General features: G+C 43.9%; 1 protein-coding gene across 6 annotated transcripts in view; it reads left to right on the top strand.

The window, feature by feature from the left end:
* LOC139644233 (actin-binding LIM protein 1-like) overlaps positions 1-15,867 on the top strand; it is a 33,470-nt gene that overhangs the window by 1,842 nt on the left and 15,761 nt on the right. For 5 of the 6 annotated variants that reach the window (XM_071519652.1, XM_071519650.1, XM_071519648.1 and 2 more), the window contains exons 1-4: positions 3,194-3,215; positions 10,870-11,007; positions 14,176-14,359; positions 15,174-15,283. In XM_071519652.1, the coding sequence (XP_071375753.1) occupies positions 3,194-3,215; positions 10,870-11,007; positions 14,176-14,359; positions 15,174-15,283 (454 nt within the window). Of the gene's footprint in view, positions 1-3,193; positions 3,216-4,921; positions 4,939-7,777; positions 7,782-10,869; positions 11,008-14,175; positions 14,360-15,173; positions 15,284-15,867 lie in introns of those variants that run through there. The other variant, XM_071519647.1, reaches the window with a different exon arrangement.

Below are 15,867 nucleotides of genomic sequence, written 5' to 3'. Positions count from 1 at the left end.
AGCCAGTGAAGTGTGTGTCATTATCCAAAGACAGAAAGGCTGGTCTATCCATGCTCTTACAGAGTTTAGGAGTTCATCCTAGTTTGTGTTCTGTTACTCTCACGCTACCTATCTATTGGATTTGCAAAAATCAGTCACCATACATAGAATGTGTAAGCAAGAGTGTGCGTGCATGCATATGTGTGTGTGTGTGAGTGTGTGTAGCTGTATGGCATCCTATACACCTTTTTGTTAATCCCAAGGGGAAATTGTACACACAAACCACTGTTATCAAGCATTTGACCTCTTGTGCTATTAATTGTGTTTATTATAGCCAATGTAAAGCACACAGCATATGATAATAGTGCTTAAACTGCATTCATGTACGGGTCTTGGCACAGGCAAACACATATGTTACCCTGGTGAGGATATTAAGCGACAGTCAGACATGGATCATCCATAGGTGAACCTTTCATCCATGGATAATAGGCTTTGCTGCTCAGGAGCTGCTCTTGGCAGGCCCCATGCAGCTTGAATGCCCAGCTACTCCTAGCGAGATTATTAAAAGAGGCAAGATAACAAAGGGCCTCTTATGTAGTTATGACACAAAGAAGTAACAGCATGCCTTTGTGTTGCTTTCAGCAGCTAGTAGCTACAGTATCAACTTCTAGTTTTTTTGGGGGGGAGAAGGTTTTTAACTGGCTGACATTTGGAAAAGGGATCTTTTTTAAAAGCCACTCTCAGCTTAGGTCATCACAAACTCATTACATATTTTACCTCCCTTCATAATAAAATAGGGTGGAGCACCGAGGAAACGGCCACAAGCTATTTTTACCATTAGCCTTACTGGCAGGTCTCCATTGCCCATTGAGAGGAAAACACCCCATGGAAAGTGATGCACATTCTCGGGTATCCAGCAGGTGGCACGGTTGACACTGCAGTAGATGAATGCATTCTGAATGCATAATGGCTTGCCTGCATCAGCAATTACAGAGGTGGTGCTGATGCATAACTATTCTTCCCCCTCAGCCATAGAAAGATACAGTGAGTCTCCAGCATGGGAGAGATGGATCAGCGACCGTGTGATCCCTAATTGCCACTGGTGTGACACGGGTGAATTGCTTCTCAAATCCTATTTTCTCTAGCCCATATATTTAAAGGTCTACAGATATTGGATTGGTCCCCCACTACGACTCTGTTGGGCTCTCAGTGGTTTTTATTTGCTCAGTGGTGAGCCAGGAACTTTATTAGCACAATATATTTTGTACTGTACTTTATGAGTACTGTAGTGTTTGGCAGACCTGAGTTAAATAGTATTTGCACATATTCTATAAGCGTTGATTTTTATATATGCGGGGCACCAGATGGGTGTGGTTTATTATATCAGGACAATTCAAATACTGTTGGATAAGTTCACATAATAATAAACTGACATTGACTTTAAAATAGTCTAAACCTTCTCGTACTGAAACCCCACCCATCTGGTACTCCAAGCAGGCCAAAAAAAACAAAGCAATGAATTATTTGCAAGTACTATTTGACCCAGGTCTTAACGTATTTTAATTTTTATGTTCCAAATATTTGTCATCCCCCTTGTGTATTGGATTCTTGGAATTTTGCAGCATGTCTTTTTCATAACCACATGTAGAAAATATTTGTGTAATATTTCCCTCAATTCCCTCAGTTCTCCTTTAGCGAATTGAGGGAAAAGTGATCACAATACATGAAATGTTACAGCTGCGAATCAAAGCCTAGTTTGACGGTCAGCTGCAGCACAACAATCGGCCCAACGAGAGTGTTTATTTGTACTATCTATCTTCCATATGACGACTTCAGCGTTGGATGATTTATACTCTCTATGGGAGCCTGAGAGATCACCAGGGTCAGCCAAGAACTTGCTCTACCGTGATCTCTGTAATTGGATTCCAGAGGATCCACCAAAGATATTAATACGAGGCTTAAAAGGCTAGAGATCACGGTAAGTCAGACCTTTGATCTTACAGGACCTTACCCTCATACCAGCCTCATACATGCCCTGTTGGAGGCAGTGTGATTGTTGACAGATCAGCTGGCTTCAAGTGGTGAGATTGTTGGTTGCATATGTTTATGTAATTTGATATAGTCTTGTTTATCTTCTATTTTTCTGTTTATAGTATATGTTTTGTTGCTGTATCCTATTACCATTTACTGATGCAATGACCCCACTTCCCCACTGGGATCAGTGAAGTTTCACTTAATCTATATATAATCTTACATATATGGATCACAGTCGCCCATGGCTGGTTGTGCTGTAGGCTTCCTCCATGGCTGATCACACTCATAACAGCAGATCATAGTTCGGTATCAAAGTTTATATTTTTATAAAGTGTACAGCAGTCAGACAATATGTTGGTCCAGATTTTCTCAGCATTTTTGTGGTAACTGTGGTAATGTGCTTTCACCATTGTTACATAAGACCAAAGACTGTAACAGAAATAAGTCTAAACCAAGATCAGTTAACTCTGTTCAGTGCAATAATCAGCTGCTGCCTATTGTAGTAATCTTTGTTGAGGTGTGAGTGTGTGTGTGTGTGTCTACATGATATACACAGGGATGTGGCAGAGGGTAATCCCATTTAAACTCAGTTTACTGACCTTTTTATTTGTTGAGTTTAACCCCCTTCCTAGGCTGACATCAAATCTGTATGCCATAAATTCACAGCATACATCATAGGAAGCAGTGTGAAACTGATGTAACTTATATCAGGATAGGACATATCAGCATAATGTCTTTCTGTCATGTTTTCTGTGTGCCTGCATTATTCGGTGTGTGTGCTTAAAGGGTCTGTTTGGTCACACAGCAGCAGCAGCAGCCACCTGGTTGCTGCAATGAGGAGGCGGCTGACACAACAGAGGGGCTGAGAGAGGGAGCAGGAGGGGAGGGGGAGGAGGAGGAGGAGGAGGAGGAGAGGGATGGGAGGAAAACAGGCAGTCAGGAGGCATACCCCACGCTGTAGCGTTGATTTCGGGAGGAGAGCTTAGCGCCTACACCTCTCTCTCGCTCTCTGTCTCTCTCTCTCTCTCTCTCTCTCTCTCTCTCTCTCTCTCTCTGGTGTCTCAGCTCTCTTTTTTGCTCTCCATCCTTCACTACAAAAAAAAAAAGGAATTAGCTGCTGCCTCTGATACCGGTGATCGACACCCAGAGCCCTTTTCTGGTCAGATTTACCTGGATTCCAATGGTCATGGTCAAAGAAAAAGGTATTCCAGCGGTCGTGGTCAGAGAGAGTGTGTGTGTGTGTGTGTGTGTGTGTGTGTGTGTGTGTGTGTCGGATTTGTTTTGCCAGTCATGTTGCCTGTCTGCAGTCTGTGTAGATGTGTAGCATGTGCGTTTGTGTTTGCACTGCTTTGTCTGTGTGTTGAATTGGATTGAGTAGGATTGAATTCTGAGTCTCTGGTTTGATTAATATTGGAGGTGTAGAGGTACGACAAAGACTGTGATTTTCTGTGTGTGTGTGTGTGTGTGTGCAGCTTGTAAAGCACGACAAATGGCACAGTATAGAGGAGCATCTTTTAGCCTCTAAGGAATCATCTGGAGCGTAAACACAGTCTTTCTAGTTAAAGACTTGAACATGGTACGCCCTCTGCAATACTCTATATGAGCTGATGCCTGGGTAGGAGTCTGGTTCATTTGGCAGCGTCAGGCTTTATGTAAATGTGCGTTGGAACAAAGCATCTGTCTTCATGTATGGCAGCTTGATATAATGGCGAATTTGATAGTGTGTAGACAGAACTGTGTGTCTGTTTAGATCCGTACGTAATGTGTAGAGAGGAAAAGTAGAGCACTAGTGAAGGGATCCACACTGCGCAGAACAGCTATGAACATGTACACGCTCTCTCTCTCTCTCGCTCTCTCTCTCTCTCTCTCTCTCTCTCTCTCTCTCTCTGTCGCTCTCTCTCTCTCTCCATCGCTCGCTCTGTCTGCAGCCGTTACCATAGCAACCGGCTAAAAGGTACACTCCATTGTTGTCAGCTGTGGCCTCATTCATAGTGTCCTGTTAAAGAAAAAGATCATTGTTGCAGCCTATAACTGAAGTCATCCAGCTGTGTTGGCCATATTAAGTGAAGTCAATAGGCAGATTTCAGTGTAATTAACATTCCCATCGATTTACTATGGCATGTGGATCGTGAGCTTGGCCATTGTTTTAAATATGACTCACAGAAAGCAGCGGCATAGACAAGATTCTGCGAAATTAAAGTACTAGTGTATTAAAAAAAGCATCCAAAAGACATAAAAAGCAAGTATCCTCCGTGTTTTGACTTAACCACTGTCTAGAATAAAGGAAAAATATTTTATTAACATTCAATTGAAGCACAGTCTATGCATAGAACTTCATCACATATATATTGAATCTACAAATATTCCTAAAAGTTCATCTGTGATGGAAAGAGCAAACTGTTACATCACTAGTCCATTGAACAAGAAATGAATATGAAAGTAATTCATCACAGTAAGTAAGTCGTCATACATCATCACCAGCAGACACGATACTCCAACTCCCTTAATAGTGTCTCAAGTTAATCAACTTGATATATGACTCTTTTGGCTCCTTGAATGCTTTATGAGTTGTTCTCCCAGCTTGTGTAGAATTGTGTTTGACAAACAGAGACTGTGTGTGTGTGTGTGGACATGTGATATTTTTTGTGTTTTGTCTGAAAATATTTCTATCAACGGATGCGTGTTTACAATTCTTCTGACAGATGTGAATGTGTAGATTGTTTGTGTATGTGTCTGACAGCGCACTGGTGGCCGGAGGCGTTGTCCGACTCTGGGACTTTTCTCTTGATGTGGATTTCTCTGGCCACAAAGAAAAAGCCTTCGCCATCCAGTCCCCGCCTGGCAGAACACCCATAACCTCCGGATGCCACATGTTCATCTTCCACAGTCCCTGCGAGCTTTTCCGAAGACTTAACCCTTCTCGGAGTTGTCAGTGGCGAGAGAGCGCTCTCTGCAGCCTGTCTGACTTTATCATCCGCATTTAGTGGCCCTCTCGTTTTTCATTCGGTGCCTTGCCTCTAAATAGCAGGCTGTGGGAACACTCTTGCCACGTACGACAGAAAGGACGTGACCTAAGGTTTCGCTCTGTATCCTCCTGAGATCCCGTCATGCGACCTGTCTGAGGCCAGGTGGGCTCTGTTACCCCCCGAGGTGCTGTGTGCGGGTGAAACATAAGCATAGCTGACCAAATACTGAATTACACCGTATGCTGGAAATGATGAATCATAATCAAGGGATTGCAGTGTTAGCGTTTTGTCTGCGTGCAGGCGGATGCCCTATTTTCAAAGCCAAGAATACCCTTGAAATACTTTGTAATTTATAGGGGCCATGTGTACCCAAGGTAGTCTGATCTTTTTTACCTTGATCTACTTGTGCTTCAGAGGTTTGTGCACCTTCCTAGTGTATGTATTTATGCTTTCTCTCTCTCTCTCTCTCTGTTTCTTATCTCACTTTGCAACTGCTTACTGCACATTCCCTGCGTTTATTGTGCAACTGGCACTGCTGACTCCGGTCTGCAAAGTCAGATAATCATCATCGTCACGTGTGCGTCTCCGCCTGGTGCCAAAAGCGGAAAACGCCAACTCCCAGAATCCCCTGCATTCGCGGATCGATGCCGTTGTTTACCATGAAGGTATAATGTCATGTGCCTCCGCCTGCCTCCCGTGATTTCGCAGAGTGCTGCAGACAACTGCAGTGGTGCCTCATCTTTGAAGCTCGCCCGTCTCTACCCCCTGAAAGAGGAGCTAAACCCTTTCACAGACATCAATGCAACGCAGGCTCTCTCTCACACACACACACACACACACACACTCTCTCATAGACACATACTGTTTGTACAGCTGGCACACAGGACCAGAATATACAGATGAGATAAGTGGTCGGCCGGGAAGAGCAGCTAGAATATACAGCCTAAAACAACACGAGCGACACCAGAATGCCTGTGCTGTGAAAGAAATACAGTATGTATCCATACATTCAACAGACATCCTCTCAGTCTGTGCTGCTGGCTCGGTTATCACAGGAAATATGACACAGGGGTGTGGGTCCGGCGTCGGGCCTGTCATTCAGAGGCAAAGAGCCAAGGCTTTCATTGGCTCCACTTATACAAACACAACGGCTCCTGCAGTTCATGAAGCCCAGCATTGTCTCCTCCCAGACTAGCGGCCGGACTGAAAGTGTCTCTCTGTGTTTATCGGGGGTCACGTTGTTATGTACCTGCTGTGGACGGTGGAGCCCGGCAGCAGACGCTCCGATCTGTGGCGTTGGACCGTTTAGAGCGGATCATTATGCTCGGCCCCTGGTCCCCGAGGATTAGTTATTCGGGGTTGGGGGGCCTGGTGGAGCCAGATAGGGTCCCCCCCACAATTTGTGCCCGCGTTTGAAGTGCTTTGTCTGGGACGCCGGTGGAGGGGGCAGAGGGGCGGGGAGTCTGTGAATAGAGACATACATATTCATGGTGGGGAGGGTTAAGGGCTTCTTGTTATGTCTGCGTGATGAAGAGCTCTGCACACCCTCCCCCCCAAACACACACACACACACACTCACTCACACATACGGATTTCTCAGTGGGCATATTTAGTGTATTAAAGCCCTTTGATATTCATTGTGGGCCAGACCCCCTCAGAATACCCCATCCCAGAGGGGTTGGATTGGTTGAATATGGGAGTGTGTGTGTGTGTGTGTGTGTGTGTGTGTTTGGGGGCGTATGGAGCAGACACATCTGGGGCCCGAGGTATTGGGAGGGGTGCCAGGAGGGGAGATGACTGCTACCGCTTGGTGTATCTTATCTTTAGGCTTTCCTCTCTCTCTCTTTCTCTCTCTCTCTTGCTCTCTCTCTCTTTCACACACACACATGCACATGTACACATCCTCACACACACACACACACACACACACACTCCACAGGGGCTGGTATCTGTCTGTACTGGAAACTTTTCCGTCTGTGAGTCTTACGGTAACAAACACAGTGGGCGAGTGAATATTTTATAAGCGCTTTTCATCTCTCATCTATTGTTTAATTGAATTCCCCCTTTCCCCGTGCATTTTCCAACCGCTACTATGGTTTTGCATTCCTGAGGGTTCTCAGTAGGAAATGAAAACAGCGAAGTCTGAAGAGCGAGCTTCCTCAGCAAATCCCGCACGATCCATCAATAGCACATTGTATTGTTATTTACCAGCAAGACTGGGGCACGTGTTACGGGAAAATCTGTCCTCGGGGGATTCAAGCTGCCCGTCTTCAGTTCCCTCCTGTGCATCATCTGCAGCCTTTATTATTGCTAACGCAGCTAGGCTTCCCTTAAATGGGTGGGGGGTGGGTGGGTTAGAGGGTGGAGAGCAGCCCCTTTCCTCTGCGCCAGGCTTGGGGATGCTCTGCTGGTTATTGTTCCCTCAGCACCATGATTGTGTATGTGTGTGTGTGTGTGTGTGTGTGTGTGTGTGTGTGTGTGTGTGTGTGTGTGTGTGCATGTGTTCATTGTGTGTTTAGGCTCATATCAGCCAGTGTATCCTCTGGTGTGAGGCAGGACAGATCACTCTGTCAGCACAGCCAACACATTCAGCCCGGGACGAGAAATCTCTACAGCAGTCTGAAAATTGTACTACTGTATATTTCACGGCAAGTTGCACTCTGCTGAGGCTGCCTCATGTACCGCTTGCTTACTTATTTATAGCCTTATATAATATACATACGAAAAAATCAAGCGCCATTTTGCCCATATCAGAAAATCCCCTACAGATTGTAATTCAGTAATGATTCATATCAAAGCCATGTTATTTGAATACAATTGCTTGAGGTCATGCATATGTAGACATATTGTAGAGTCATAAATGTAGAGGCCTACTGAAGGTTTGAAAGAGATCCACCTAATGGATTTCATGTCCAAACAATACCAATAAAGGGTTCAATCTGAATCCTTTTTACAAACATCCCTTTTATGTAGGCCTCTACAATTTTTATGAAACACTTTGTGTAGTACCATCTCTGCTTGATGCAGCCATAGCCTCACTCCTTCTGTACAGCCAGTGCTGAAGCAACCAAAGCACTTTACATACATAGAGGCGGGGCTAAGCTGGAAAAACACACTAGCACTCATAGATTCACATCCAAACCACAGTTTTTAGATCATAGATCTTCCGTCTGGGCCATGTTGACTTTTCCATACTAGGCTGTTTCTGCTGTCACCACCACATTGTAAAATGGTAAAAGAGTAACTCAGAAATGCTAACAGGCATAAAGAGAGATTGGTGGCATCGCTAAACTGCAAAAGAAGATCAATCTCACCAACTTAAAATCTTATTTTTCATGTAACAAGTGAAACAAATCTGCTAATGGGGTGAGATAATTTGACTTGTCCAAAGCCAAGCAACTCATCTCAAGAAATTTCCTGAATCAATCTGCCTTCTTCTGCCTTGTTTCAAGATATCGACACTTGTTTATATTCTGCCTCCTGCAACAAGTGAAACAGCATTGGAAACAAGTGGAATTATCTCACCCCATTGGCTGATTTGTTAAGTTCTAAGAAAAATATGATTTTACAACTTAAATGGCTTGTTAAAATGGGTATTTTTGCAGTGCACCAAGTCACCCAGATGGCCTGTGTTTTTCTATGGAGGTGCTATGTCACACACAGAGCTGCTGAGCCTCGGTTCACTGCCACTGTAGTCTGGTTCACCGAGAGATGACTCATTGTCCTGCTGAGTGTAATCACATCGGAGACACCGGGGAGACAGATCCTCCGCCCCTCGTACCCCCGTTCTTTCCCTCATCCCTCCTGCCATCCATCTCCAAACGCCACGGGTGCTTTTTTTTTTTTGCTTTTTTTTTAGCATGTCACCATCGCTCTGAATTCCTTTCCAGTCTGATGTATGAATATGGGAGATGTGTGTGATGATGAATATTCTGGGTGTGTGCTATCCATAAGAAATGAAGCAGGACCTTGTAGATCGTCCCTGGAGGACGAATCAGAGAAGGCCGGCTTGCTAGACAAATTTTTTTAAGAAGACTTTCTAAAGAGTGTGCCTTCTTGCACTTATTTGATTTGATTTTACCCCGTCCTTCCATGATACCATCTCTGAATATGTTGGCTTCGAACTGGGAAAGCCAGTGCAACTGCAGAGGTGGAATGCAAGACAGGCCAAGTCATCAATAATCCAGAGTAATGTCTCATTTTTGTAGACCATCGATTGGTCATGATGCTATTTCTGTACCTTTGGTGATGTCTTATTTTAGCCTCGCAGTCTAATGATCCATTGCAGTGGAGACAGAGCAAGGATCCTTTCATGTGTATTCTGAGTGTGTGTGTATATAAAGAGAGAGAGAGAGGAAGTGAAAGAGAGAGTTCAATGCCAGCTAATGCGCGGCACTGCAGCAGCGTTCACTAACCGTACAGTAGTGCTGGATAAATGTCAGTCCATGTCAGGGAGGCCCAAACTTTTTACTGAGGAGTGCCACAGGCTGACATGTCATGTGTGGCGGGCCGCGCATCTAAAGATACTATTAGACAGTGGCTTAGACGACACAAGTTGATAATAGCTTCTTAGGTCTTATATAATCAAGATGGTTGTCAAAACATCTCACAATAAGAAAGTGACATCTAAATCTCTCATATGTACTTTTGTATCGAGATCTAGGGATGCTGTTGCTACTTTTTCCTTAAAAAGCAGGCTGTTAAAGGATAATACAAGTGTTGTTTTTTTTTAAGTTTGTGCCTGTTGTCTAGGTTGCCCCTCTCTTTACATTATTCCTGCTGGTGTCTGCACAGGGTCAGGATAGTTGGAGATATCAGGGCTTGTTCTCCTCCCTTCAGAAGAAGTCATTTCTCTCTATTCATTCTTGTACAGTATGAAAAACATCTTCTTTTTTTTTTGACTAATCTCTTTATTGGTGAAAACACAACTGATACAGTACAATTCACGGTTTCTGACAGTGTTATCACCACTTTACTTGTTATTCATCACATCGCTACATATAACAACCAAAACAAAGAAATTAACAAGAAAAAACAAAACAAAAAACAAACAAACAAACAAAAAAAAACACACATCAATGAAATGAAAATCAGTAATTAGGGTGGGGGGGGGGGGGGGGTGAAAAACATCTTCCACAGAGTGAGATAATCCATCACAGTAAACATGGAGCCGTCGTTTGGTTTGGTCAAACTTTCTGTTTCATTTCATTGTGTCCCAGTTGAGTGTTTTCATATCAGTGCGCACATTACGTTACGCTCTGCTTACTGTGAATCACCTGACACCCAGAGGAAGAAATGGAAGTCTCCTCCAGGAAATAATCCCTACAAAAAGGTTTTCTAAACATTATTGTCACATCCATGACTTTTAATTTAGGGCGTCTTTCTTTTTAGTCAGCAGTTAATTTCAAGCTAGGTTTGACAGCAAGTTTGTATTTTAATAAAACAGTCTGACTGCATACAGCATACACTGCAAAATGATGGGGGTAAGTGTAAACTAGACGTAGACTGTAGTAAATGGGCTATAACTCCAAATGACATTGGTATTCTCCTTTAAGGACGTAAGTACAATAGACTCAATAGTGATACATCCTAAATATAGAATAGGTTGTTTTTCTCTGGAACCCGTCAGTAGAGAGCCTATCTGGGCCTGTGGGCCCCAAGTTCTGCTGTCCTGGTGTCTGTTGTTCTTTCTAACCCCGACAGGCTCTCAGCAGTTGGTCTTTATCTGGTGTTTGTGTAAAGTTGCAGATTCAGGACCTCGTGCAGTGCTTGTCCTCAAATTACCACAACTTAAGCAATGGAACAGCTGTACTTGCCATCCTGTGCATCGACTGCAACGTCTCATCATCATTATTGTTGGATAGTAACGCTTATCTCTCCTCTCTCGCAGTGGCTCATGCGCAGGACACACACCACCACTCCGCAGAGAAGCCCCTGATTCAGTGCTACAAGTGTGGGGAGCCATGTAAGGGCGAGGTGCTGCGGGTGCAGAACAAGCACTTCCACCTCAAGTGCTTCACCTGTAAAGGTACAGTATGACGCCACTGTTGGATGGAAATGGATCATAAAAAAAACAGTTAGAAAAACAGACTTATTTGTGCATTTTTTGAAGGTTTATCTTGGGTGTTGAATGGGTTTCATGGGCCCAAGGGTCAAGAAACTTGCTCTATCTATAAAGGTCCATGTAAACTTTCAGTTCAAGTAAAAAGGAGGTATCCATTTGCATTTTAAAAGTGCAAGTATTACACATAATCCATGTCCGACAGGGTTGTGAATTGTGCGTCCAACTTTTTGGTAGATATGTATCTCCAACAGAAAAAAAGCAGCTTTTTCCTCAGATGTTGATGTGAGTAGTCAGAGTAGATGAGTAGTTCTTTCTGAATAGGAGAAGAGGATTGTGGGAGTTGTGTGAAAATTTGCAGCTAAGGTGTGAAGAGTCTCATACTTCATAGTCAACTTGATACTTCCTTTCATTGAGTACATACTGCCTAATAAACAACAGACATGATTTGTAAAAAACAAAATCATCATGAAGTTTGAAAACATACAGGTATAGAGGAGTGATGTGTCTGATGTCTGACTGACTGATCTGAAGTAGCTCATGACACTGTGGGAAAAAAAACATTGAAGTCCCTGAAGTTGGACTTGGGAAGGTTTTTCCATGACTGCATCAATAGGCATCCAGGTCCCATGAGGCTGGATATGAGCAGTACAAGACACCAAAGAGCCCCTAAAGGCCACAGCGTCCTTTCCATCCTCCTCTATGTGGCGTGAACCAGGGGGGATACATGCTGGCTTTACTCATCTCCACTGCTTAGACTTACATACCTCAATTAAAGTGGCATCCAGACTGCCATGAGGACATCTCTGCAGACTAAACTAGTTGACAGTGCAAATCCCTCTGCGGTTAGTCTCATTGCTGATGGATATTTGGCATTCTGGCATGATTAGCCCTTAGCCGCCCACAGCCAGCCAAGCAGTCTAACTCTTGTAGGCTGAACCTGCCCCGCTGAGTTAATCTGTGACTGGAGCACTGTTGTAGAGTTGGCTTGGTTCACCAAGGGCTCAGAATAACACAAGCAAACGCTGAGATTAGTACCTAATTCGGTCCTTTGCAAGTGGATAGACATGCCTTCAGAGCCTCTGTGATTGGTAATAAGTGTGTGGGTTTGTGTGTCTGTGTGTGCATGCAGGTGCTCGCAGTTGCCAAATAAGACATGAGGACAGCTCTAACAGCTAAAAGAGACACTGTCCTAGTCCTTGCTCTAAATTTATTTGTGCTGTTGTCATTCTGGTCCCCAGCCTGTAGGCCTACTAATAATAATTGTCAGTACTGATCTTGCCAGGGTGATTGAAGTGTATCAGCTTATTGACACTCAAAGGTTATTAACAGATGTCCGGTGTCAGACGCTGACCCCATATGGCCCCTATGCGTGTGTTAGGAGACAAGGCTCCTCACATAGCATGTACAAAAAGACCTGAGCAAATCCCTGCAATTCCCCTAATTTCACCTTCATTTTAAAACAGAATTTAAATATGAGTTGACCCTCTTATAGTGAGTTTTCAAAAAGGCATTTTATGTAACACACAGTATGCGTTTGCTCAGAAGCTGAGGCAGCTGGACTCAACGCAGTTTGAGGCCACCATACCTCCACTGTCGGTTTCTCTCGACTCGATTAGCTTAAGAGCTAATCTCATCATCCCTGAGCCCTAATGCAATTAAATCTGATTCTCTCCCTCACTCGCTCCCATTCATCCCCAGGATAGAGTGTGGCTCATTGCATAAGAATGATTAGGTGGAGTTATCTCAAACATCAAAATATTTTCCCTCTTAGCTGTGACTTTTCCAATAGGCTTTTATATTCCCAGGCTTACATTATGGTGCTGGAATAATGGACTGCATAGCTCGTTTGATCATTCTGTGGTTAGGATGCATCTGATGTGCCATCACTGAATCATCACTGAACCTTTCTCAAAGTTGATGCGCCGCATGCACTCATAGTTGCTGTGATATGATTTTGCATTATTTTCAATCTGACAATAAGTGAGGCAATATTCCTAATGTGATAAAATAGAAATACGAGGGGTAACACTGTACTTTACAATGGCCTTATTGCACTGTATTAACCTATGGAAATGTTGTTATTACACTGTTGTAAGTACATTATGTATTAAGAAGATTTTCATAGTAATACTGTGTACTTACAAAGCTTTTCCATAGGTTAATACACAGGTTAATAGACTGGAATAAGGCACTTGTAAGGTTAAGTGTTGAGTGTATCTTCAGGTTCCTTTGCTGGAGTCATGACTCATAGGATTTCTCAGACCTTCTTTTATACCATATTGAAAATAAGTTCTCATGTTTAGCCATGGATTTTTCAAATCAGCCACCGCCAACTGCAATAAAGGAATGTTAAACTACTAGGCATACTGATGCACTGTAGAGTTTTAATAAATGTTTTTTATTGTAGACATTCTAATCTGAGTTTACCCAGTAGACCAGGGGGACTAAAACGTTTCGATCCCCAGCCCATTTCCAGACTGACCAATAAACTGAGGCGGTCATAATCGGCGGTATAAATTAATAACACTGTCACACCAACATAACAATAGCCCAAACTCTCAACTGTTTTGTGTTTGTGCCTTTACCAGTCTTTCATGTCTGTGTAGATGACAAGGTTATGTTGAATAGAAGGAAGCTTGCTGTAAGGCTGACAGAGTAGTAGGGAGTATTTAAGGCCAGTTATCTGCACCAGCACAGCAAGGCCATTTCCTGGGCTAGACAATTGAACAACTCTAGTTGCATTGAGCAACCCGCCTCTACACTTACAATGACAAGACCTTGCAGTTCTGGTTTTGATCAATCAACGCGGCCCCTCAATACGAAGTCCTTTTAGAAGGGCGAGGCTCTTTTTTTTGTTTCTACTGATGAAAGTATGTTTTGCTCTTTTACTCAAAGAGCATCATGCACAGAGCAGCAAAGGACTATTAAAAGACGTTTTTTTGCTGATTTCAGTCGGCGTCCATTTCATGCATTCAGTGAAGCACTCAGGCTTGCGCAGACTAACAAGTCTTAACAAACCCATTGATGCGTGGAGGAATGGATGACTTGATGGTTGGATGCTTTATGTGTTATATGGAAGCAGCGTTAAATGGCCCGACTTGCAGAGTTGTTGGTGTGTGTGTCCTGTTACAGTGTGCGGCTGTGACCTCGCCCAGGGGGGCTTCTTCATGAAGAATGGAGAGTATCTGTGCACCCTGGACTACCAGCGCATGCACGGCACCCGCTGTAATGGCTGTGGGGACTTTGTGGAGGGAGAAGTGGTCACTGCCCTGGGCAAGACCTACCACCCTGCCTGTTTCGTCTGCACTATCTGCAAGTAAGACGCCCAGCCTTGACAAGCCACGCATTTCACATTAGTCGCTAAGCCCCAGTTCAACCCAGAGAGACTTTATTAAATTAACTAACTATATATGTATCCATGTAAAATAAATGTCAGGCAGTGAATTCCTCTACTGGTAGGGAGAACCCCCTGTACACAGTGCCAACTAACATACCCCACTGAGGAAAGGATAGGTCCTGCTGGTGGGTGGAGATGGATTGCAGGTTGGGTGGCACTGACATTATCAGAAGAGAACAGGGAAGCAGCCATGTAAAGAGGATCATAACTTGCTGTGGGCTGATAATAATGTAATAGGAACAGGTTAAAGGAAACTGGATAGGACAGTAGGTAGGCCTTCCTGGTTGAACTTAAAGCATAACTCTATTTGACCTGAACTCTATTTTCCTATAATTTCCCATCATACCGATCGATTCTGACCAAAATGGGTTCTGACAAATTCTGACAATTCTCTTCTGACAAAAATGGCGCCAATCACTACAGAGTGATTGGCGCCATTTTTGTCAGAACCCATCGTTGTGATTTTGAATGATGGGACAATAGGGTCCAGTTCTAAAATGGCCAGAGTTATGCTTCAAGCCTCATCCAGGTCCCAGTTAGTAGTGTACCATGCTGTGTGTCACCTCTGCATCATCTAACTCAATGGCCTCCTCAACCAAACAACGTTGACACGTGTGCGCATCATCGGGCTCAGTCATCCCAAGCCCCATCAGACAACCTGCAAGCTGCTGCCAGTAAACTAACATTTCCCACCGGGTATCTGACCGTTTGTTGATTCTCCCCCTCCTTGCAGACGACCGTTCCCTGCTGGGGACAGGGTGACCTTCAACGGGAAGGATTGTCTGTGTCAGTACTGTGTCCAGCCCATGTCTCCAGGACCCAAGGACATCCTCGGCTCCAGCAGTAAGTATAGCCCTTGTCCAGTAAACACATGCTTACCGGCTGCACGCATAGGACGGTATTCACTTTCACAAGATGCTATTTCGGCTAAGAGCAGGGATTCCACGCAGATCCGGGAAGTCTGGAATAGCATGGAGAATGAAATGGGGATTACGTCCAGGTCTTGAGTAGTTTGGGAAAAGCTCTTAAAGTCTGGAAAAATTTTGAAAAAATGTTCTTTTTCAGTTCTGATGCACATATGACTACACATCTTATGTAGCTGTTGACCAACTGTGATATTTGTGCTGTGAAGAATAATTTTCAGGCCTAGATCACAGTCACCTTGCCCACACACTATTAGCATAAATTATACTGAACACTGACCAGAATCTTCTAATGTGGTCAAGAAATCAAGATCTGGGAGAAATATGGAATTTTGAAACAGAAAATGGAGGAAGCCTGCAAGACAGTTTGTAGCTGGAACTCTACTGCTGCTCAACTCCACATTACAGTAACTGTCGCATACTGTACTTTCTAAGGTGTACTCCTCTAACCCAGTTATGCTTGCAGACAGAATGATGGAGGGATATCACTCAGGGAGTTCCTCT

Source organism: Centroberyx affinis, unplaced genomic scaffold, assembly GCF_046629955.1.
Source record: "Centroberyx affinis isolate AG114_WGS23_722 - 3 ecotype Tasmania unplaced genomic scaffold, CSIRO-AGI_Caff_v1 ptg000718l_1, whole genome shotgun sequence".
Taxonomy (NCBI): Eukaryota; Metazoa; Chordata; class Actinopteri; order Beryciformes; family Berycidae; genus Centroberyx; species Centroberyx affinis.
The sequence above is the reverse complement of the archived record's forward strand: the minus strand, read 5'-3'. Positions and strand labels throughout refer to the sequence as shown.